Raw genomic sequence first — 24,642 nt, 5'->3', positions numbered from 1 at the left:
TATGTTAAATTGTCAAAATATTCACTATGCTTTTAACTTCTCTTATGAAGTAAAGTAGGATGTCAAGCTAGGTTCCCAGAGACAAAAGCTAGCATATAAACAGTAATATTTCCACACTCAGTGGGTAGGAGTCCTCTCTCACCCCTTTCAGTGTCCAGATATCTCCCCCTATTTCTACCTGATTTCTACCCTTCCGCCATCAAAGGCCATAACTGCCATCCTTCTTTCAGCCAAGGAGAAATGAACTGGGGCTGCTTCCAGAACTAATCAGTGCAGGGGCAAGGGATAGCTCTTGAGTAATAATTTCTCTTGCTTCTTCTGAGGCAAGGTCTACACTACAGACCTATATTGGTATAATTATGTCACTCGGAGGTGTGAAAAATCCACATACCCGAGTGACGTAGTTATACTGACCTAACTCCCCCCCCCCCATGTAGATAATGCTATGTTAATGGAAGAGCTTCTCCCATGGACACAGCAACCGCCTCCCAGGGAGGTGGATTAACTATGCCAATGGGAGAAGCTCTCCTGTTGGCATAGCAGCGTCTTCACTAAAGTGCTACAGTGGCGCAATCACATACATGAAAACAAGCCCTCAAAGTACACCGAATTAAAAGACTTAACTAGCTCAAGGTTGCCAGTAATTTACATTTAAACTCTTGAACACAAGATGTTAGTTTGTTACTCTTGAGAAATCTTGACTGTCAAGTCCTGACATTTATAAATCTATATGTGTTTTAGATTCTCTCTTTTCCAAAGGTGCTAGCCCAATGAATATTAGAATACACAGGTATTCATATTATTAGTTACAGTGCTGTAATTCAACAAGCTACTTCCTTTTGTTATTTGCAGCTGTTAAAAAATACTAGAACAAAAATCATACTATGGCCAGCTATAAGATGATGATTTTTCAATTCAGGTTTTGCTAAATCCATATTAGTATTTTATTTTGGGGACTGTAGCTGCTAGTTGGAAATTGGCTGGAAATAAGTACATAAAGATTGTTATAGTATCCCATACAGCTTCTGGGTGCAATGAGTGAATGTTTAAATAGAAGAAATCAATGATAAGGAGGACTGACTCAGTGTGGGACATTTACAGTATATTAATTCCATTCCAAAATAATAAGAAATCTAATTGATGACCAACAGTCATTAAATTTTCTACAGCACTTTCATTGTTCAGTGAGGGGCTGGTAGTTAGCCAGAGATTTCCATAGGCAAAATAGAAAAGTAATAAATTTCTTTTGTCCATGGTATTTTATGAAGAAAAAAGTTGTTTAAAGTTCTAAGGAAGAAAAGCTAAGGAAAGAGCAGACATTTTTCAGATGTTTATTTGTTCTTACACAACATATTTTGAAAAGGAGGAAAAATGCTTACTTGCAAAAAACTTGAAGTCTGGGGATTCCACTTTTCTTCTGGTCTTCCATGCCATGTGTTAAGTATGCTTAAACAGACCTGTAGATAAAATTTGTAATAAGATAGAACATAAAATGCACAGGGACAAACTCTGCATAGTTAAATTAACACAACAACATTTTAAAACTAATAGGGATTTGTAGGCATCAAAATATATTGTGAACTATGACAGATTAGATCTTTTTGAAAATCAAACTTTGAAATTGCAGCCAAATTAAGCTATAAAAATTATAGACAAAGTTCAACTAGGACAGTATACTAGCAAATGAATGAAACAGAGAAATTGAAAAAAAAAATCACAGAAAAAAGTCTCAAACTCTGGAGGTTCCAAAATGTATGCATCACACAAATTCAATATCCCTGAGAATGTAATGAATTCTTCCCTGCCTTCCGTTAAAAATACATTAAAAAAAAAAGGAAACTATTAAGCCAAACAATATAGGTGAACGCTATCACACACACCGATATCAAGAGAGCATGAACATTTTTGAACTGAGGTGGAGATGGACATAGGAGACGGAAGTGTTGAGAGTCTCTGGGTTAGGCTAAAAGGGGTAAAAAACACGGGTGATGTGCTAGGAGTCTACTACAGGCCACCTAACCAGGTGGAAGAGGTGGATGAGGCTTTTTTTAAACAACTAACAAAATCATCCAAAGCCCAAGATTTGGTGGTGATGGGGAACTTCAACTATCCAGATATATGTTGAGAAAATAACACCGCGGGGCACAGACTATCCAATAAGTTCTTGGACTGCATTGCAGACAACTTTTTATTTCAGAAGGTTGAAAAAGCTACTGGGAGGAAGCTGTTCTAGACTTGATTTTAACAAACAGGGAGGAACTCGTTGAGAAATTGAAAGTAGAAGGCAGCTTGGGTGAAAGTGATCATGAAATCATAGAGTTTGCAATTCTAAGGGAGGGTAGAAGGGAGTACAGCAAAATAGAGACAATGGATTTAAGGAAGGCGGACTTTGGTAAGCTCAGAGAGCTGACAGGTAAGGTCCCATGGGAATCAAGACTGAGGGGAAAAACAACTGAGGAGAGCTGGCAGTTTTTCTAAGGGACACTATTAAGGGCCCCAAAACAAGATATTCTGCTGGGTAGGAAAGATAGAAAATATGGCAAAAGACCACCTTGGCTTAACCACGAGATCTTGCATGACCTACAAAATGAAAAGGAGTCATATCAAAAATGGAAACTAGGTCAGATTACAAAGGATGAATATAGGCAAACAACACAGGAATGCAGGGGCAAGATTAGAAAGGCAAAGGCACAAAATGAGCTCAAATTAGCTATGGGAATAAAGGGAAACAAGAAGACTTTTTATTAATACATTAGAAGCAAGAGGAAGACCAAGGACAGGGTAGGCCCACTGCTCAGTGAGAGGGAGAAACAGTAACAGGAAACTTGAAAATGGCAGAGATGCTTAATGACTTCTCTGTTTCGGTCTTCACTGAGAATTCTGAAGGAATGCCTAACATAGTGAATGCTAATAGGAAGGGGGTAGGTTTAGAAGATAAAATAAAAAAAGAACAAGTTAAAAATCACTTAGAAAAGTTAGATGCCTGCAAATCACCAGGGCCTGATGAAATGCCTCCTAGAATACTCAAGGAGCTAATAGAGGAGGTATCTGAGCTTCTAGCTACTGTCTTTGGAAAATCATGGGAAACAGTGAGATTCCAGAAGACTGGAAAAGGGCAAATATAGTGCCCATCTATAAAAAGGGAAACAAAAAACAACCCAGGAAACTACAGACCAGTTAGTTTAACTTCTGTGCCAGGGAAGATAATGGAGCAAGTAATTAAGGAAATCATCTGCAAACACTTGGAAGGTGGTAAGGTGATAGGGAATAGCCAGCATGGATTTGTAAAGAACAAATCGAGTCAACCAATCTGATAGCTTTGATAGGATAACGAGTCTTGTGGATAAGGGAGAAGCAGTGGATGTGGTATACCTAGACTTTAGTAAGGCATTTGATACAGTCTCACATGATATTCTTATAAACTAGGCAAATACAATTTAGATGGGGCTACTATAAAGTGGGTGCATAACTGGCTAGATAACTGTACTCAGAGAATAGTTATTAATGGTTCCCAATCCTGCTGGAAAGGTATAACAAGTGGGGTTCCGCAGGTGTCTGTTTTGGGACTGGCTCTGTTCAATATCTTCATCAACGACTTAGATGGTGGCATAGAAAATACGCTTATTAAGTTTGCAGGTGATATCAAACTGGGAGGGATTGCAACTGCTTTGGAGGACAGGGTCATAATTCAAAATGATCTGGACAAATTGGAGAAATGGTCTGAGGTAAACCGGATGAAGTTTAATAAAGACAAATGCAAAGTGCTCCACTTAGGAAGGAACAATCAGTTTCACACATACAGAATGGGAAGAGACTGTCTAGGAAGGAGTACAGCAGAAAGGGATCTAGGGGTTATAGTGGACCACTAGCTAAATATGAGTCAACAGTGTGATGCTATTGCAAAAAAAGCAAACGTAATTCTAGGATGCATTAACAGGTGTGCTGTGAGCAAGACACGAGAAGTCATTCTTCTGCTCTACTCTGCACTGGTTAGGCCTCAACTGGAGTATTGTGTCCAGTTTTGGGCACCGCATTTCAAGAAAGATGTGGAGAAATTGGAGAGGGTCCAGAGAAGAGCAACAAGAATGATTGGAGGTCTTGAGAACATGACCTACGACGAAAGGCTGAAAGAATTGGGTTTCTTTAGTTTGGAAAAGAGAAGACTGAGAGGGGACATGAAAGCAGTTTTCAGATATCTAAAAGGGTGTCATCAGGAGGAGGGAGAAAACTCGTTCACCTTAGCCTCTAAAGATAGAACAAGAAGCAATGGGCTTAAACTGCAGCAAGGGAGATTTAGGTTGGACATTAGGAAAAAGTTCCTAACTGTCAGGGTGGTTAAAAACACTGGAATAAATTGCCTAGGGAGGTTGAGGAATCTCCATCTCTGGAGATAAAAATTTAAGAGTAGGTTAGATAAATGTCTATCAGGGATGATCTAGACAGTATTTGGTCCTGCCATGAGGGCAGGAGACTGGACTTGATGACCTCTCGAGGTCCCTTCCAGTCCTAGAGTCTATGAATGCTTATGACAGATCTGGACTCTCTTTTTCAACAGCACTTTTGTATTGAAGACAGGGGAATGTCTGAAACTAGATAAGACTAGAACAAAATCAAGGAAAGGGATTGAGTAGGGGGAGTATGAGAGTAGGAGTTCAAGGAGATCCTGAGTGTCAGAGGTTCAGCCCAAATGAAGGCCTTTCCTTACGTCCCATACACTGAAAAGGGGCCTCCCTCAAAGCGTTCTGAAATATTGTCAGGTGCCACCCGAGAGGCAGCAACATGCAATGGCAGGTGAGCATTGTCAATAGGGTCCCAGAAGCTTGTCTGCTTTAAGCAGCCTCTTTCAGAGTCCCTGTAGCAGCGGTGGAGGAAAGTCAAGTGTGATGAATATTAAAAGTTACGCAAGAGTAGTTTATGGAGAACAAAAAGACAGTTTGCATTCCTCTTTCACATGCGATCAACACCCTGGGACCTATGAAGGAACCCCATTAGTGAGCATCCTCAGATTATTTTGAGCACCCCCTTGAAAATTCCCACTGGAGAAAGGAAGAATTAGCTGCTTGTTGGTGTCTGAGGAATATTATTGCCAGGGTTCTCAAGTACACCGCTACCTCGATATAACACCACCCGATATAACACAAATTTGGATATAATGCGGTAAAGCAGTGCTCCAGGGGGGCAGGGCTGCGCACTCTGGTGGATCAAAGCAAGTTCAATATAACACGGTTTCACCTATAACGCGGTAAGATTTTTTGGCTCCCAAGGACATCGTTATATCGAGTTAGAGGTGTATATCTATCTATTTACATATCGTAGGTAATTACGTGGCCTGCATTACAGAAGTATTTGAGCAGGGGTAGGCAACCTATGGCATGCAAATTGATTTTCAGAGGCACTTACACTGCCCAGGTCCTGGCCACCAGTCGGGGTGGGGGGGGGGGAGGCGCTCTGCATTTTAATTTAATTTTACATGAAGCTTCTTAAACATTTTAAAAACCTTATTTACTTTACATACAACAACAGTTTAGTTATATATTATAGACTTATGGAAAGAGACCTTCTACAAACGTTAAAATGTATTACTGGCATGTGAAACCTTAAAATAGAGTGAATAAATGAAGACTTGACACTCCACTTCTGAAAGGTTGCTGACACCTGTATTTGAGTGTCTCAACACCCCCGTGAGGCAGAGAAATACTACTGTCCCTATTTTAGAAAATGGGCAACTGAGGCAGAGAGACTAAAGGTAAAATTTCCTAAAGCACCTGAATGATTTGGCCTAAATCACATTTTCAAAAGTGACCTGGCAATTTAGGAACACAAGTCCCTTGACTTTCAATAAGACTTCTGTGGTTTTGAAAATTTTACGCTAAGATATTCAGGAGCCTAAATCCCATTTTCAAAAGTGACTTGGGCTCTTTGGATACTGATAACATAACACAAGTGCGCAGCCTATGAAATCTGGTGAGGAAGAGGGAATAGATGATGACCTTCTAGTGAGGTTTGCAGTTCTCCCCCTCGGATGGGAAATATTGAAAAAACACAACACTGAATTGTTGCAATCTGGTCCATACTACACGGAAAAAAAGCCTCAGGGTAAGTCATTTCTGACAGTATCCAGAGAAGGGGTGAATTCCATTAGTAATAGGGAAGTCAACCCAATGTCCTTTCAGTTTGGAAGGCAAATTTTAACAAGCAGCTTCTGGGAGCCGTTGAGAGCCCTCACCAATATATTAGTTAAGAATAGCTGATAACCTTGGATTCAAGGAGGAAAAATAAATTAGCACTTCTGCATATATGGTGCATAAAATAAAAAATAAGATATATTAATGTATACATAGTACAATTAATGATAAACTGCACATTTATTAAAAAGTTCTCTCTCTCATGCAAAGGCAGCACACAAATTCTGTCTGTATGAAACTTGCAAATTTCACACTTTCCTGGTTTGCTCTTCCTCTGTGCAGTTGCTGTGAGTTACAGTCAGGGTAGATAAAAATCAATGATTTTTAAAAAAATAAAATATAAAAAAAATCCAATTTTTTTGATAAAATGTTTTTTGAGGAAAAAAGCAAAGATAGTTTTAATAAAGACACATGATAGCTCAGATATCTCACAATGGAATAGGGATTATAAATTCTAATTCTATAGTATGAGACAATATATTCATGTAAAGTTTAAGAAAAGTTTTGTAAATGAGTTCCAACAGTTCATGGATTAGGGACTCAATCTTATGGGGTTCCACAAGCTTCTGTACAGATTATTTAGGTTAATCTTTCTATCTACCCAATGGGACCAAGTGCTCAGTCTAGAAGATGCCATCAGAGATGCTTAGTTTTGCAGCTGTCAAATTGGATTTGTCTCTAGAGATAACATGCTTGTTAACAACAAAATGTTTTAAAATAAATAATTAAATAAATAATTAAATAAATAGAGGTGAGAAATAACAAACCTCAACTCTATTGTCCCTCTGCAAATTTGTGTACGCAGAGTCAGTCCCTTACCTCTCCCTAAAAGTGCAAAGTTTCAAAAAGTTCAATGACTAGAAGATTGTTGGGGGTGGAACAGACCTAGACAAGGAGAAGAAGTCTGGAGATAAATGCGAGAAGTGAGGGACATATGCTTGTTTTGTTAAAATATTATAGGTTTGCTGTTGAAGAAAAAAAATCCAGAATACTTAACATTGTTTTAGTTAAATAAAACAACTTAAATTTCTGTCGGGTGATGTTCTCCTAATACAGCATGGCAAGAAAATCCTCCAAATATTAATGATTAACCTGTTGAATTGGAGATAGTTCACCTCCTAATGATTTAATAAACATCTGCTTCAATTACCTTTGGTAAATGAAATAACCAAACAATCATTCATTTTCTGATATAGCTGTAAAACTAATCTGAAAAGTTTTCAAAATAAATCACTGTTTAAAAATGTATCGTGTGTACCTTCTAAAAATGAAACCTATATCTATCCCTGAGTTGTGAAGAATATGTATTAAGGTTATAACAATCAACAAGAATGCACTTTTATGTAGAAAACCATGATTAAATTGAGTCTTCCTGACTAGTGATTTAAATCAAATCCACCCCGGTTACAGTAGAGAATTTTAAAATAACTTTCACCTCTTAACTATGGTTGAGATATAATGAGCAAACACACAGGCACAAGCAAGATTCTTGTCCATTTCACTTTGTTGCTAACACAACACAAAGCAGGGCAGCAGGACAGACAGACATACCATAAAATATACTTGAACACTGCATTTCATCATGAGAACTAAGTTCAATGCACATTACCTTGCCATCATTGTAAAGGTTTGGATTAAACCTCACACTATGGCCTCCAGTAGTTTCCAGATTCACAAGTGGAGGTGAATTAGGATAGTCTTGTGGAAAATAGACGTCAAATTCAAAGCATCCATTTGCATAAGGGGTGTCTGCTGGGCCAGTTATGAGCACCTATCACATAAAAAGAAATGTGACAAACTGCAGTTTTAAAAATTTTATAATTGGTATCTTTAGAGGTTACAGGATAAACTTTTTTCACCTCCAGTTCTACTTTGAAAAATAATACCTACATAAAAATGTCATCATCTTACAAATGTGTCTAACCTGGTTGCGTTAGTGATAAATCCAAGTTGTTAATGTCTCTCTCTTCTGGTAGCACTACCCGTCCAAAGCAATTCAGAGGAAGCTAAGTCTACGCCTTTTTTTGTACATCAGGAATAGATTGTTTATTAATACCAATTAGAGGATCATTCTGAGTGGGTCTATACTGCAGTTAAACACCCTTGGTTGGTGCATATCAGCTGACTCAGGCTCGCAGGGCTTGGACTACAGGGCTGTTTAACTGAGGATATGTCTACACTACGGGATTATTCCGATTTTACATAAACCAGTTTTGTAAAACAGATTGTATAAAGTCGAGTGCATGCAGCCATACTAAGCACATTAATTCGGCAGTGTGCGTCCATGTACCGAGGCTAGCGTCGATTTCCGGAGTGTTGCACTGTGGGTAGCTATCCCGTAGCTATCCCATAGTTTCCGCAGTCTCCCTCGCCCATTGGAATTCTGGGTTGAGATCCCAATGCATGATGGTGCAAAAACAGTGTCGCGGGTGATTCTGGGTAAATGTCGTCACTCATGCCTTCCTCCATGAAAGCAACGGCAGACAATCATTTTTCCCTGGCCATATGCCATAGCATGGCAACCATGGAGCCCGTTTTGCCTTTTGTCACTGTCACCGTATGTGTACTGGATGCCGCTGACAGAGGCAGTACTGCAGTGCTACACAGCAGCATTCATTTGCCATTGCAAGGTAGCAGAGATGGTTACCAGTTGTTCTGTACCGTCTACTGTGCCATTGTAAATTGGCGATAAGATGACGGTTATCAGTCGTTCTGTACTGTCTGCTGCTGTCATGGGTGCTCCTGGCTGGCCGTAGCTGAGGTTGGCCAGGGGCGCAATGACAAAAATGGGAATGACTCCCCGAGTCAATCCCTCTTTATGGTTTATCTAAAAATAGAGTCAGTCCTGCCTAGAATATGGGGCAAGTGTATTAGAGAACCAGTGTATCAGAGAACCAGAGAGCACAGCTGCTCTGTGTCAGATCCCGCAGAAATGATGAGCTGCATGCCATTCATGGGGGGGTGCCCCTGCAACAACTTCACCCGTTGATTCCCTTATCCCCCAACCCTTCTGGGCTACCGTGGCAGTGTCCCCCATTTGTGTGATGAAGTAATAAAGAATGCAGGAATAAGAAACACTGACTTTTTAGTGAGATAAAAGAAGGGGGAGGCAGCCTCCAGCTGCTATGATAGTCCAGGCAGGACATTAAACGGTGGGGGGGAGAGGAGCCCAGCATCCCGCTGCTATGATAGTCCAGGCAGTACAGAATCTTTTCTTTAGACATGAAAGGGGCGGGGGGAGGGCTGATGGAACTCAGCCCTCAGTTGCTATGATGAGGATGGTTACCAGCCATTCTGTACCATCAGCCGGAAATGACCGTGAGTCATTCCTATTTTTACCCAGGCGCCCCCGGCCGACCTCACCTGAGGCCAGCCAGGAGCACTCACGGGCTGCTGCTGCTGATGGATAGCAGTCATATTGTACCGTCTACCACCGGGAAGGGGAGGGGAGAGGATGCTGCTGTTCATTGCTCCAGCATCGTGTCTACCAGCAGCATGCAGTAGACATACGGTGACACTGAAAAAAGTCAAGAAACGATTTTTTTTTCCCTTTTCTTTCACGGAGGGGGGAGGAGGAGTAAATTGACGAGATATACCCTGAACCACCCCGGACAATGTGTTTGACCCGACAGGCATTGGGAGCTCAGCCAAGAATGCAAATGTTTTTCGGAGACTCCGGGGACTGTGGGATAGCTGGAGTCCTCAGTCCCCCCCCTCCCTTTCTCCATGAGCATCCATTTGATTCTTTGGCTTTCTGTTATGCTTGTCACACAGCACTGTGCTGTGGCCTCTGTGTTTTTTCAAATGCTTTGTCATTTCGTCTTCTGTAACGGAGCTCTGATAGAACAGATTTCTTTCCCCATTCAGCGATCAGATCCAGTATCTCCCGTACGATCCATGCTGGAGCTCTTTTTGGATTTGGGACTGCACCGCCACCCGTGCTGATCAGAGCTCCACACTGGGAAAACAGGAAATGCAATTCAAAAGTTCGCGGGGCTTTTCCTGTCTACCTGCCCAGTGCATCTGAGTTCAGATGACTTTCCAGAGCGGTCACAGTGGTGCACTGTGGGATACCACCCAGAGGCCAATACCGTCGATTTGCGGCCACCTTAACCCTAATCCAATATGGTAATACCAATTTCAGCGCTACTCCTCTCGACGGGGAGGAGTACAGAAACCGGTTTAAAGAGCCCTTTACATCGATATAAAGGGCCTCGTTGTGTGGACGGGTGCAGCGTTAAATCGGTTTAACGCTGCTAAAAATGGTATAAACGCGTAGCGTAGACCAGGCCTGAGATGCAAATGTTCAGGATTGGACTGGAGCACAGGCTCTGGGATGCTGCGAGGGGGGAGGGTCCCAGGGCTAGCCCGAGCCCAAATGTCTACACCTCAGTTAAACAGCCCATAGCCTGAGCCCTGCAAGCCTGAGTCAGCTGACATGAGCCAGCCACAAATGTTTAACTGCAGTGTAGCTATACCTCTGCAAGCCCACTGAAGGCAATGAGGTTGAACAGGAGCCACTAATGGTATACTTTGAATGTAATGGAGTTGCACGAGTATATGTATGGGCAAATTTTGGCCTGCAGAATCTATTGCAGGGGTTCTCAGACTTTTGTACTGGTGACCCCTTTCACACAGCAAGCCTCCAAGTGTGACCTTTTTATTAATTAAAAACACTTTTTAATATATTTAATACCATTATAAATGCTGGAAGCAAAGTGGGGTTTGTGGTGGAGGGTGACAGCTCGCGACCCCTCATGTAATAAATCTGCGACCCCTTGAGGGGTCCTGACCCCCAGATCTATTGCTAGTCAAAAGGAGGAAAGAAACTGACTTGATTTTCAAATCCTGGGCTAAGCCTCAAGGGCTAGTAATTAGAAAAAAAGAGATGACTTCACTTGTAAATTGGGCTTATTTTATATGGAAGTTATTGAGAAATTGATGTAGAACTGCAAGATACCATGTTTTTTCTGCTTTTCAGAGCAGAACCTCACTTCGAACAGAATCCCAAAAATAAAATTATGCATCTATTATTTCTTTCATTCATCTGGCCCCTCTCTCCAGTTTTAACAGAAGTGAACACACAGAGAATGGATATGGAATATATACCAAGTTCCTAGGACTTTGTAGTCACCTATGGGAAGTTTATTTAGAAGTTACAATTGGCAACAATTAAAATCGTAAATTGAATAGTCATGTTTCTCATGAGTATTTAAAAATATTCTCTTAAATGTTTATTCTACTGAGTGAAGAGTCAGAAAGCACCTCTGTTTCTTACCTTCATGATATCAAGCCGTTCCTCGTCACAGCGTACAAAGACACTGGATGAAGATGAAAGTGGCAGTGATGTTGAAAGAGTCACAGCTTCTTGAGCAAGACGTCGAGCCCTGGCAGCACTGTTTGCATCACTTGCATTTTTCACCTGAGACATGTAGTGGTAATTTACTTTAAAAACTAGTTTTCCATCATCATCTTCAGAAACCATTTCAAATGTATCTAGAATAGTGAAAATAATATTTTATTGCACCAGAAAAATAATGTTACTAATGGATTGATGTTAAAAAAGTGACAAACTGATTGATACCCATTGAAAAGTTACATCCCATGTAATCAAAACATATACTGCCCTGTCACTCCTCTTTTCTAGGCAGTTTTGTGAGTTAATATAATGACCACAGAAAATGAAGCATAAGCAGTACTGGGTAGAATCAAGTATAGTTCAGCAGGTTTACAAGCTTCCATGCCCAACCATGTTAATGCAGCTCAATTCTGATCTATAAAACTTCCTGTTATTGTGGTCCCAAGGAAAGAATAATAACAATTCTAGTCATGGATCAAATTTGGAGCAGACAACCAACTATGTTTAATACGGGTAAATATTCATAAAAGATTAGAACAAGACTAGATTTTTTTTTTTTATCATTTGTCATTAAATGAAATTTGATTCTTGGTGCCAAAGGTGAAAAGATAGCACCACTAACTCTCCCAGCTACATTCTCTGTTTTCATTGGCAATAAGTTGAAAAAGAAATTGATACTAACATAAAAGATAATGTAGCCAAAATGACAGCAAGACCTTGATTTGTGACACAAAAACTACTCTCAAAACAACAAATGATTTGTCAAGCCACCTTCAATAATAGTCCTGGCTTCTTTTTCTGAACCCCCACCCACCCAAACTTGTATGTTGTGTAACAGAGGAATGGCAGTGAATTCAGTAATTAAGTTTATGGAAGCTTTTCTACTATGACTGACTTTGATCCACCATTAAAATATTCTGAGAAAGAGAACTCTTCTGTCTGAAATTGTTCATGCTCCGAGGCAAGAAGTAAATTATTGGGGAAATGTTGAGTTTAATCTGAAAAGTGCTTTTTTGAAACAAGGGATCTAGAAAGAGTGCTTTTTCACTTTTGGAAGATGTTTGTTTATTTTTTTTGGTAGTGGTAGTGGTTGTTTTTTGGGGGGTGGGTGGGTTTTGTTTTGTTTTGTTTTTCCGGTCAGACAAAGCAACTTGGTCTAAATACTACAGCTTTGTTTTGAACCATGAATTACCATACTGTTTTCTTAGGGATGGGTGAAAAGCTTTGGACTTAGGATGCAAAGTTTTGAATCCTGGGAGCTTCACGAAGGTTTCTGTGATTATTACAAGCTCCAGGAAGGGTCTGGTAAATACTGGACTGAAAATTTTACAAGACCAAATATCCTACATGATTTCTTGTACTTGTTATTTTAGAGGCTGAAATACTGCAAGAATACTCTCTCATACAGTATTTTGACTTTTAGGATAGTTTCCTGCCCGCCTCCCCACCCTCTCCCGAATCACACATTTCATGGACCCAATCCTCCAAACCTTTAGGCCTTGGCTACACTGGCACTTTACAGCGCTGCAACTTTCTCGCTTAGGGATGTGAAAAAACACCCCCCTGAGCGCAGCAAGTTACAGCGCTGCAAAGTGCCAGTGTAAACAGTGCCCCAGCGCTGGGAGCGCGCCTCCCAGCGCTGCAAGCTAATCCTCACGGGGAGGTGGAGTACGTGCAGCGCTGGGAGAGCTCTCCCCCAGCGCTGGTGCCACGACCACACTTGCACTTCAAAGCACTGCTGCAGCAGCGCTTTGGAGTTTCAAGTGTAGCCAAGCCCTACGTCACCCATGTGAATAGTCCTCATTGACATCAAATGGACTATTTCAGATTAGTCATGTGAAGATTTATAGGACCGGAACACATTAATTGATAAAATAAAAAGAAAATTTTGTGTATAAGCCAGCAAGAGCATCTAGCAATAAATATTTAATTTTTTTTTAATGCTACCCATACATTTTTTAGAAGTTCAGAAAACATTTCCCCTCAACAATTTTTCACTGAAATGTTCATTAAAATTACTAAGAATTATCTTACAAATATTACAGAAATCCACCAAAAAGGTTTGTATATATTTTCACTAATGAACCATGCTGGGAGACATGGAGGACAAATGCCAAGTTCTCTGCTTAAGTTATGGTTGATTTTGCTAACTGAGGATCGGATCCTGGAACTGGATCCACAAGCACAGACCACATGTGCTAGAGTGGAACCCTACTGAAGTCAAGATGGGCCTAACGATACTGATTCAGCTGCAGGCTTTGGGCCTGAGGTAAGGTTTTTGCAAAGCCTAGGGTTGTGACCTCTGACATGGACCCATGTCCCTACTGGCTGTTGAAAGCTTGATGTGAGCGTGGGAAGAACTATCCACACCCAACAATTTATGAACAAGTTCAGCCCCCTTTTCTGTTTATTAATTATCCTTGAAAGACTGATTTTTTTTACTAGTTTTCTTTCATTATTATTAGAATAGCTTATCTGTAGGTTCAGATATTTTCACATCTCAGAAACTATTTACACAATGACTACTGCTATGACTATGCACGATTCATAAAAAATCAAAGAAATGTAGGACTGGAAAGTACCTCAGTATGTCATCAAATCCAATCTGCTGCACTGAGGCAGGACTAAAGCCTGGTCTACACTGAAAAGTTAGGTTGAGCCAGCTACATCACTCAAGTGTATGAAAAATCCACACACCAGAGTGACATAGTTAAGCCGACCTAACCCTTGGTGTACACCGCACTAGAGCAACCAAAGAATTCTTCCATCAACCTAGCTACTGCCTCTCGGGGAGGTGGATTACTTATGCAGATGGGAGATGCCCTCACGCATAGACAGTGTCTACACTGAAATGCTACAGTAGCATTTTAAGTATAGAGAAGCCCTAAGTATTATCTAGGCATCCCTGACAGGTGTTTGCTAACCTGTTCTTAAAATCTCCAATGACTGAGACTCCACAATCTTCTTGATTAATTTGTTCCAGTGCTTAACTACCCTTACAGTTAGGAAGTTTTTCCTAATGTCTAACCTAAATTTCCCTTGCTGCTACTTGAAGACTGTTACCATACTTCCTCTCAGTCTTCTCTTCTCCAGATGAAACAAATTCAGTTTTTTCCATCTTTCCTCTTATGTCATGTTTTCTAGACCTTTTATAATGTTTGTTGCTCTCCTCTGTACTTTCTCTAAGTTATCGACATCTTTCCCAAAGTATGGTGCCCAGAACTGGACACAGTATTCCAGCTGAAGCCTTAACAGTGGTGTGTAGAGTGGAAGAATTACTTCTCGTGTCTTGCTGACAACAGTCCCGCTAATATAGTCTGAAGTGTGTTTGTTTTTTGGCATCATCACCACATTGTTGACTCTTATTTAATTTGTGATCCACTGTAACCCCCAGATCCTTTTCTGGAGAACTCCTCCTATGCAGTCATTTCCCATTTCGTATTTGTGCAATTGCTTATTCCATCTTAAGTGTAGTACTTTACATTTGTTCTTACTGAATTTCATCCTAGTGTATTTCATGCAATTATTAAACACTTAAGTCCCATGTTATTGCTTCTTCATGCTACCATACTCAGAGAGCTTTCAAGAAGGCCCGCAAAAATTTCTGGTGTGAATACCCAGTAACGTGAGTATTCATGACTAGGGCTACTAATTAATCGCAGTTAACTCAAGTGCATAACTCAAAAAAATTAATCACAATTAACTGCAGTTTTAAATCGCACTATTAAACAATGACAGAATACCAATTGAAATTTATTATAAATATTTTGGATGTTTTTCTACATTTTCAAACATATTGATTTCAATTACAACACAGAATACAAAGTGTACATTACTCACTTAATATTATTTTTGATGATCATTTTTACAGTGCAAATATTTGTAAACAAGGTAGTATCTTTCAATTCACCTCATACAAGTACTGCAGTGCAATCTCTTTATCGTGAAAGTGCAATTTACAAATGCAGAATTTTTGTTACATAACTGCACTCAAAACAACAAAAATGTAAAACTGTAGAGGCTACAAGTCCTCTCAGTCCTACTTGTTGTTCAGCCAACTGCTACAACAAACAAGTTTCTTTATATATGCGGGAAATAATGTTGCTCGCTTCTTATTTACAATATCACCTGAAAGGGAGAACAGGCGTTCACATGGCACTTTTGTAGCTGGCTTTTGTTAAACATTCACATGCCCCTTCTTGCTTCAGCTACCATTCCAGAGGACGGGCTTCCATGCTGATGGCGTGTTAATTAAATAATAATGTATTAATTAAATTTGTGACTGAACTCCTTGGGGGAGAATTGTATGTCTCTGGCTCGATTTTACCTGCATTCTGTCATATATTTCATGTTATAGTAGTCTCGGATGATGACTCAGTACATGTTGTTCGTTTTAAGAACGCTTTTGCTGCAGAGCTGACAAAACACAAAGAAGGTACCAATGTGAGATTTCCAAAGATAGCTATGGTACTCAACCGAAGGCTTAGGAATCGGAAGTACCAAAATCTGAGAGGGATGGGGTGCAGAGAATGCTTTCAGAAGTCTTAAAAGAGCAACACTCTGATGCAGAAAAAGACGGTTACTCACCTTTGTAACTGTTGTTCTTCGAGATGTGTTGCTCATATCCATTCCAGTCAGGTGTGCGCGCGCCGCGTGCACGTTCGTCGGAGACTTTTTACCCTAGCAACACTCGGTGGGCCAGCAGGTCGCCCCCTGGAGTGGCGCCGGCATGGCACCGGATATATACCCCTGCTGGCCCGCCCGCTCCTCAGTTCCTTCTTGCCGGCTACTCCGACAGTGGGGAAGGAGGGCGGGTGTGGAATGGATATGAGCAACACATCTCGAAGAACAACAGTTACAAAGGTGAGTAACCGTCTTTTCTTCTTCGAGTGCTTGCTCATATCCATTCCAGTCAGGTGATTCCCAAGCCTTACCTAGGCGGTGGGGTCGGAGTGAGACGTTGCGGACTGCAAAACCGCTACGCCAAAAGCGGCATCGTCTCTAGCTTGCTGTACCAGCGCATAGTGTGATGCAAAGGTGTGCACAGAAGACCATGTGGCCGCACGGCAGATATCCTGTATGGGGACATGAGCCAAAAACGCGGCCGATGAAGCCTGAGCCCTGGTAGAATGGGCGGTCAGGGGTCCCGTTGGCACACTGGCCAAGTCGTAACATGTCCTGATGCAGGACGTGACCCAGGATGCGATACGCTGGGAGGAGATTGCCATGCCTCTCATGCGTTCTGCTACTGCCACAAACAATTGTGTTGAACGCCGGAAGGGTTTTGTTCTCTCAATGTAGAACGCGAGAGCTCTTCGGACATCCAAGGAGTGGAGCTGTTGCTTTCTTCGGGATGAATGCGGCTTTGGGTAAAAGACTGGCAGGAAAACGTCTTGGTTAATATGGAAGGCGGAAACGACCTTAGGGAGGAACGCCGGGTGCGGTCGCAGCTGTACCTTGTCCTTATGGAACACCGTGTACGGAGGGTCCACGGTCAGAGCCCGAAGCTCGGAGACTCGCCGGGCCGATGTAATAGCGACTAGGAAGGCCACCTTCCAGGATAGGTACAGCAGCGAGCATGTGGCTAAGGGCTCGAAGGGAGGCGCCATGAGTCTGGTTAGAACCAGGTTCAGGTCCCAAGTAGGGGTAGGCCGTCTGACCTGGGGGTAGAGCCGCTCCAGGCCCTTGATAAATCTTGACACCATTGGGTGAGAAAAGACGGACTTGCCAGCCTCGCCTGGGTGGAAGGTGGATATAGCCGCGAGGTGGACGCGTAGAGAGGAGATCGCCAAGCCGTGCTGCTTGAGAGACCACACGTAGTCCAAGATGGTGGGGACTAGTACGGCGAGTGGATCGTGGTTGTGCTGACTGCACCAGCAGCAGAAGCGTTTCCATTTTGCTAGGTAGGTTGAACGCGTGGAAGGCTTCCTGCTGCCCAACAACACTTGTTGTACTGCATCGGAACAGCGCAACTCGGATTGGCTTAACCAGCCAGGAGCCATGCAGACAGATGGAGGGATTGTAAATCTGGATGGCGCATCCTGCCGAAGTCCTGTGTGATCAGGTCCGGCCAAAGAGGTAGGGCAATCGGATTTGCCAGGGAGAGATCGAGCAGCATGGTGTACCAAGGTTGCCGCGGCCACGCCGGAGCGATCAGGATGAGGCAGGCCTTGTCTCTCCGGGCCTTGATCAGGATTCGATGGACGAGAGGGAAGGGTGGGAAGGCGTAGCAAAGGCGACCCGTCCACGGTATGAGAAACGCGTCCGACAGGGAGCCCGGGGAGCGGCCCTGCAGAGAGCAGAACACCTGGCATTTCCTGTTCAATCTGGAGGCGAACAGGTCTATCTGGGGAAACCCCCACCTCTGGAAAATGACATAGAGGATGTCCGGACGGATGGACCATTCGTGGGACAGGAAGGATCTGCTCAGGTGATCCGCCAGGGTGTTCCACACTCCCGGGAGAAAGGAGGCCACTAGATGAATAGAGTGGGCTATGCAAAAGTCCCACAGACGTATTGCTTCCTGACACAGCGAGGAGGACCGGGTCCCGCCCTGCTTGTTGATGTAATACATGGCCGTTGTGTTGTCCGTGAATACCGCAACACAACGACCGTGCAAATGGCGTTGGAATGTCTGGCATGCTAGGCGAACGGCCCGTAGCTCCCGCACATTGATGTGAAGAGTCAACTCTCTCTGTGACCACAGGCCCTGTGTACGCAGGGTCCCCAGGTGCGCCCCCCAGCCCAGTGATGATGCGTCCGTTGTCAGGGACGCTGATGGCTGTGGGGCGTGAAACGGGAGGCCCGCACACACTTGGGAGGGCATTGTCCACCAGCCTAGGGAGCCTAGAACATTCGGTGGAATCGTTACAATTGTGCCTATGGCATCCCTGCGTGGTCGATAGACCGACGCTAGCCAGGTCTGCAACGGGCGCATGCGGAGTCTTGCGTGTCTGGTGACGAAGGTGCATGCGGCCATGTGCCCCAGGAGAGCGAGGCACGTTCGAGCAGATGTGGTCGGGAAGGCCCGCAGGCTTGTGACTATGGACACTATGGCTTGGAATCGGTGCCGGGGGAGGCTGGCTGTCGCGAGGTTGGAGTCCAGCACTGCCCCTATGAATTCTATGCTCCGCGTAGGCACCAGAGTGGACTTGCCCGGATTGATGGTCAGGCCTAGGCTCGCAAACAGCTCCATGATGATGGCGATGTGTCCGGTCACCTGCTCTTCCGACGTGCCTCGGATGAGCCAGTCGTCGAGGTAAGGGAAGACATGGATACGACGACGTTGCAGGGCAGCAGCGACGATCGCCATACATTTGGTGAACACCCGGGGGGCCGAGGAGAGCCCAAAGGGGAGGACCGTGAACTGGTAGTGGTCCTGATTCACCACAAAGCGGAGATACCGTCTGTGCGGGGGGAAGATCGCAATGTGGAAGTACGCATCCTTCATGTCGAGAGCGGCGTACCAATCTCCTGAATCCAGGGAAGGAATGATGATTCCTAATGTTACCATGCGGAACTTGAACTTTTTGATGAATTTGTTCAGGCCTCGCAGGTCCAGGATGGGTCGTAGGCCCCTTTTGATTTGGGGATTAAGAAGTACCGGGAATAAAACCCCTTGCCCCTTAGCTCCCTTGGCACTTCCTCTATAGCCCCAATGGACAGGAGCTTGTGAACCTCCTGGACGATAAGTTGCTCGTGAGAGGGGTCCCTGAAGAGGGACGAGGAGGGAGGATGGGAGGGGGGTGGAGAAACAAACTGAAGATGGTAACCAAACTGCACCGTGCTCAGGACCCAACGATCCGAAGTCAGCTGGGACCATGACGGTAGGAAGTGGCGGAGACGGTTGAGGAAATGAAGTGGATCCAGAGAGGGGATTGGTAAGCTGCTCTCGGGCGCACCTTCAAAAGTTCGCCTTGGGTCCCTGCGGTGGCTTTTCGGACCCGGAAGTGTTACCCCTTTGAGGACCTGACTGTCGTCTGCGATTTGACCGGCCTCGCCTCCGGTTGAAGTCTTGTCTGGGGCGAGACGGGGGGTAAGTGCGCTGATGGTAGGGGCGGAATGGCCTTCTCTGAGTCTGGGGCGTGTGCATTCCCAGAGAATGCATGATGACCCGGTTATCCTTTAGGCTCTGTAGCCTGGGATCCATCTTTTCAGAGAAGAGGCCCTGCTGATCGAATGGCAGGTCCTGGATCGTGTATTGCAGCTCCGGCGGTAGTCCGGAAGACTGCAGCCACGATATACGGCGCATGGCTACGCCCGACACCAGAGTCCTCGCTGCTGAATCTGCGGCATCTAAGGACGCCTGTAGCGAGGTTCTGGCGACCCTCCTGCCCTCTTCCAGGAGAGTTGAAAATTCCTGGCGTGAGTCCTGAGGGAGCAGCTCTGCATATTTGCCGACAGCCTCCCAGGTGTTGTGGCTGTAACAGCTCAGGAGGGCCTGCTGGTTCGCCACACGGAGCTGAAGGCCTCCAGCAGAATAAATTTTACGTCCCAGCAAGTCCATGCGTCTGGCTTCCCTGGATTTTGGAGCAGGAGCCTGTTGGCCGTGGCGTTCCCGGTCATTGACTGACTGTACCACCAAGGAGCAGGGTGTACGTAGAGGTACTCATACTCCTTGGATGGTACCATATACTTTCTTTCCACGCCGCGGGCAGTGGGTGGAATGGAGGCCGGAGACTGCCAGATGGTGTCCGCCTTTGCCTGGATCGACTTAATGAAGGGGAGGGCTACCCTGGTCGGTGCCTCCGCCGAGAGGATGCTTACTACCGGGTCCTCTACTTCCGGGACTTCCTCTACAGGAAGGTTTATGTTTTGGGCCACTCGCCTCAACAGGTCCTGATGTGCCCGGAGATCGATCGGCAGGGGCCCTGATGAAGACGTGCCCACTACCGCCTCATCCGGGGACGAGGACGAAGATACCCCAGGGAGAAGTGGTTCTTGTACTGAAGCCTCCCCCGGAGGGGCCTCCGTTTCCCGGGAATCCTGCTGCCCCATGGTATCCGTGGGGTCTTCCTCCGTACCTGAGGGGGGGGGGCCGACTGATTGTGGCCTCTGGTGCACGACGCTCCGGTGGGTTGGAGCGAGCTTGTCCCGAAGGTTCGCCCTGGGCTTGGTGGTATGCCCAGGGCGTCCAAAAGGACCATTGAGGTGGACTCTGGTCCGTGCGGGTGTGCACATCTGAACCCCCGTAAGAGGCGCTGTCCATATGGGACGAAGTGGACGAGTGCCTCGAAGGCCAGGGAGGAGCCGCCGATGACTGTGGCAGGCCTCTGTGCATCCCGACGTCGCTGCGCGGTGCCGGTGAACGGTACCGGGAGTCATGGCGGTACCGTGATCTAGACCGGGACCTGCTACCAGCTCAGTGCCGGGAGGTCGACCGGTGCCGGTCGCTGCCGTGCCGGGATCGGCTGCGGTATGAACGTCGGTGCCGCGATCTAGACCGGTGCCGAGAGTAGTACGACGGCGACCTGGATCTCGAACGGTGCTGCGAGTACGAGTGGTGCCGCAGGTAGCGGTCTCGGGACTGCGAGCGGCGTCTAGATCTCGAGCGGCGGCGTTGAGAGTGGTCCCTCGATTTAGATCGGGACCGCCGCTCGGTAGTGCCTGGCGAATGCGGCCGTACCATGGCGGGCTTGCCCAGCGATTGTATAACCCGCACCGGCGGTGCCGGCGGTTGGGGCAGCTTGGGCTCTGTCAACGCAATGATGTCGCGTGCCGCTGAGAAGGTCTCCGGCGTGGAGGGCGCGACGAGCTCGACCCCTGTCCTCACCGGGGAGCTGAATGGCACCGGACTCAACTGCCTCTGAGGGACCGGAGTCGACGGTGTGGCGACGCTCGGTGCCGCGGCAGATGACGGTGCCGGACGGTCAGATTTTGAGCCACGCTCTGACTGTGGTGCAGTTGCAGGCACCGCAGGAGCCCTGTGCTTTTTGCTCCTCGGGGAGAGGGAGCGGTGCCGGCTAGGGTGCCGGGCCGGTGCCGAGTGGGAAGTTGGAGCCCTCGCCAGCGCCGGGCGGTCCGGAGCGGAGGCGACACTTGGTCCCGGTGCCGGAGTCGGTGCCGACGGTGGGGGAGTCAGCGCTGCCTCCATCAGGATCTGCTTTAGGCGACTGTCCCGCTCCTTCTTAGTTCGGGGCTTGAACGCCTTGCAGATCCAACACTTGTCCACAAGGTGGAACTCACCTAGGCACCTCAGACAGGAGTCGTGCAGGTCTCCTGTTGGCATCGGCCGATGACAGGCCGCACAAGGCTTAAAGCCGGGTGAACCGGGCATGGGCCCCGGCACCACGGGGAGGAAAAAGGGGCGAACCCCTGATCCTCAGTATAACTATTTACAACTATACTTACTTAACTTTATAACTACAACTAACACTATAATAACTAAACTATATACACTAGACTACAGAAGAGTGAAACGCTAGGGAGGTGGAGAACGGCTAGGCGTGCTCCACAGTTCCAACGACCGACACGGGCGGTAAGAAGGAACTGAGGAGCGGGCGGGCCAGCAGGGGTATATATCAGGCGCCATGCCGGCGCCACTCCAGGGGGCGACCTGCTGACCCACCGAGTGTTGCTAGGGTAAAAAGTCTCCGACGAACGTGCACGCATTGCGCGCACACCTGACTGGAATGGATATGAGCAAGCACTCGAAGAAGAACTCCAGAATCTGAACCACCAAAAAAGAAAATCAACCCTCTGCTGGTGGCATCTGACTCAGATGATGAAAATAAACAGGCGTCAGTCCACACTGCTTTGGATCGTTATCGAGCAGAACCCATCATCAGCATGGACGCATATCCCCCGGAATGGTGGTTGAAGCGGGAAGGGACATATGAATTTTTAGTGCATCTGGCACCTAAGATCTTGCGACGCTGGCTACAACAGTGCCATGCGAAAGCCTGTTCTCACTTTCAGGTGACACTGTAAAGAAGAAGCCGGCAGCATTACCTCCTGCAAATGTAAACAAACTTGTTTGTCTGAGCGATTGGCTGAACAAGTAGGACTGAGTGGACTTGTAGGCTCTAAAGTTTTACATTGTTTTATTTCTGAATGCAGGTTTTTTTTGGCATACAATTCTACATCTGTAAGTTCAACTTTCATGATAAAGAGATTGCACTTCTATTAGGTGAACTGAAAAATATTATTTCTTTTATCTTTTTTACAGTACAAATATTTGTAATAAAAATATAAAGTGAGCACTGTACACACTGTATTGTAACTGAAATCAATATACTTGAAAAAGTAGAAAACATCCAAAAATATTTAAATAAATAGTATTCTATTATTAACAGTGCGATTAATCGTGATTCATTTTTTTAATTGCTTGACAACCTTATTCATGACTCTCCAGACATGTATCTCTGAACATAATATTGTCTTACATTTATTCATAGAAGCAAATAAGTTAGTTAAACAGTTGTTTTTGCAACATTTGTAACCCCCCCCTAAAAAAAAATTTAAGAAATGATTATTTATATTCTCATAGTATCTAAGAGCCCAGTCATGGACCAGGACCCCATCATGCTAGGTGCTGTATAGACACAGAACAAACAGACTGTTCCTGCCCTATACAGTTTACAATTTAAATATAAGACAGAAGAAAACAGAAGGATACAGAAAGAGAGATGGGGGAAGCACAAGGAAACAAGGAGACAACGTTGGTCAGCAGTGGTCTCCGAGAATTAAAAGACACACACACAGATCATTTAGTAGCTTGTATGTGAAACCCCTCATACTTAATACATTTGAACATAATCTAATGAAACTTACTACAACCTGAAAATATGGATACGGGTAACCTTCTGCATGTGAACAGTCTACTGTATGAAGTTATTCACATGTGCAAATCTTTCCTGGACTGAAGTATCAATGTATGTTTTTAGAATTCTTCTTTCTACACAAAGTATTACACAATATTAATTCTTCTTAACTTACCAAATTGGAGTTTTTTCATGACAGCCACATACTTTTCTTCAAGGGACCTTAAAACAGACAAAGGCTTGGGCTTCACAGAAGCCTTTTTGGAGTATTCAGCCAACTTCTTTTCTGTTATATAAAAATTTGAAAGTGATATATATTTTTCCACACAAGATTAAAATCTGATCTTTTCTCATTTACTAGTGGCTGGTTTGACAAGGATACTGAACACATATTCCCAAGTGATGACAAAAATCAGCTCTTTATTTCAGACTAAGTTTTGCTTTACAAATAATGTAACTGTAAAGCTCAAACTATCAGCTTGCTTTGTGAATTTAAGATAATTTTCTGAACTTTTTATAAAATTTCATGTTTCTCTACTCTATAGACTTATGAGTAGAAGGCCACATATATTGTAAAATTTGTGTTACCATAAGAGCTATTCATTATTGGTTTCTTTAATTTCTGTATAGACACCAAATGTTATACGAAATTTCTTCATTTTAATCCTTAATTTAGGCTCTTTGTTCTGTACTTAACTTATTAAGAATTTTTTTCCTTCATGTAGTTTAATTGCAACAGCAGAGTTATCACTTTGTCAGCTTTTCTCTTATTCATTTTCCTCAATGTTAGACAAGATGTTACATAATTGTGATAAAAACTGGCAGATACAGCATTGTCCCTTACACTAACCAGTTTTGTATAATCTGATCAAGAATTTTAAAAATGAGTGCCAACGTTTCCCAGGAAACTGCTGGGTGTTCAGCAGTTTTGAAAATCAAGCCACTTAAGTCCAAAATTAAAGACTTAGGGACTAGATTCACAAATGGACTTAAGCACTGCAATGCTAAGTGTTACAATGCCTAACTTGTAGGAACTTTGATACCAAGTGGAATCTACAGCCCTGAATTAGGCACCAAGGCTCCCTATGCAGTGCAGAGGGAGAGAGAGAGATGCCTAAGAATGGGATCCACAAAAGCCAGTGAACGGAATGGGGAGCTGCCTAAATTAGTTAACAGAAAATTCCAAAGAGGGGGGTGAGGCCTAAGCTCTGCCCTTCAAAGGGACTTTTTTGCCACCCTCGGCGGCGGAAGGTCCCATCCCTGAAATGCCGCCCCTGACAGAGGCGGAGGAAGGTCCCACTCCCAAAATGCCAACGACCGGAGCAGCCGTCGCGGT

The 24,642-nt window shown here is 44.5% G+C and overlaps 1 protein-coding gene across 1 annotated transcript in view; it reads right to left on the bottom strand.

The window, feature by feature from the left end:
• BIRC6 (baculoviral IAP repeat containing 6) overlaps nt 1–24,642 on the bottom strand; it is a 338,471-nt gene that overhangs the window by 23,787 nt on the left and 290,042 nt on the right. The window contains 4 exon segments of the mRNA XM_030557127.1: nt 1,380–1,457; nt 7,795–7,956; nt 11,464–11,681; nt 23,482–23,592. Coding sequence (XP_030412987.1) covers nt 1,380–1,457; nt 7,795–7,956; nt 11,464–11,681; nt 23,482–23,592 — 569 coding nt within the window.

The sequence above is a fragment of the Gopherus evgoodei genome, chromosome 3 (assembly GCF_007399415.2).
Source record: "Gopherus evgoodei ecotype Sinaloan lineage chromosome 3, rGopEvg1_v1.p, whole genome shotgun sequence".
Classification (NCBI taxonomy): Eukaryota; Metazoa; Chordata; order Testudines; family Testudinidae; genus Gopherus; species Gopherus evgoodei.
This window is presented reverse-complemented; position numbering and strand designations above follow the sequence as displayed.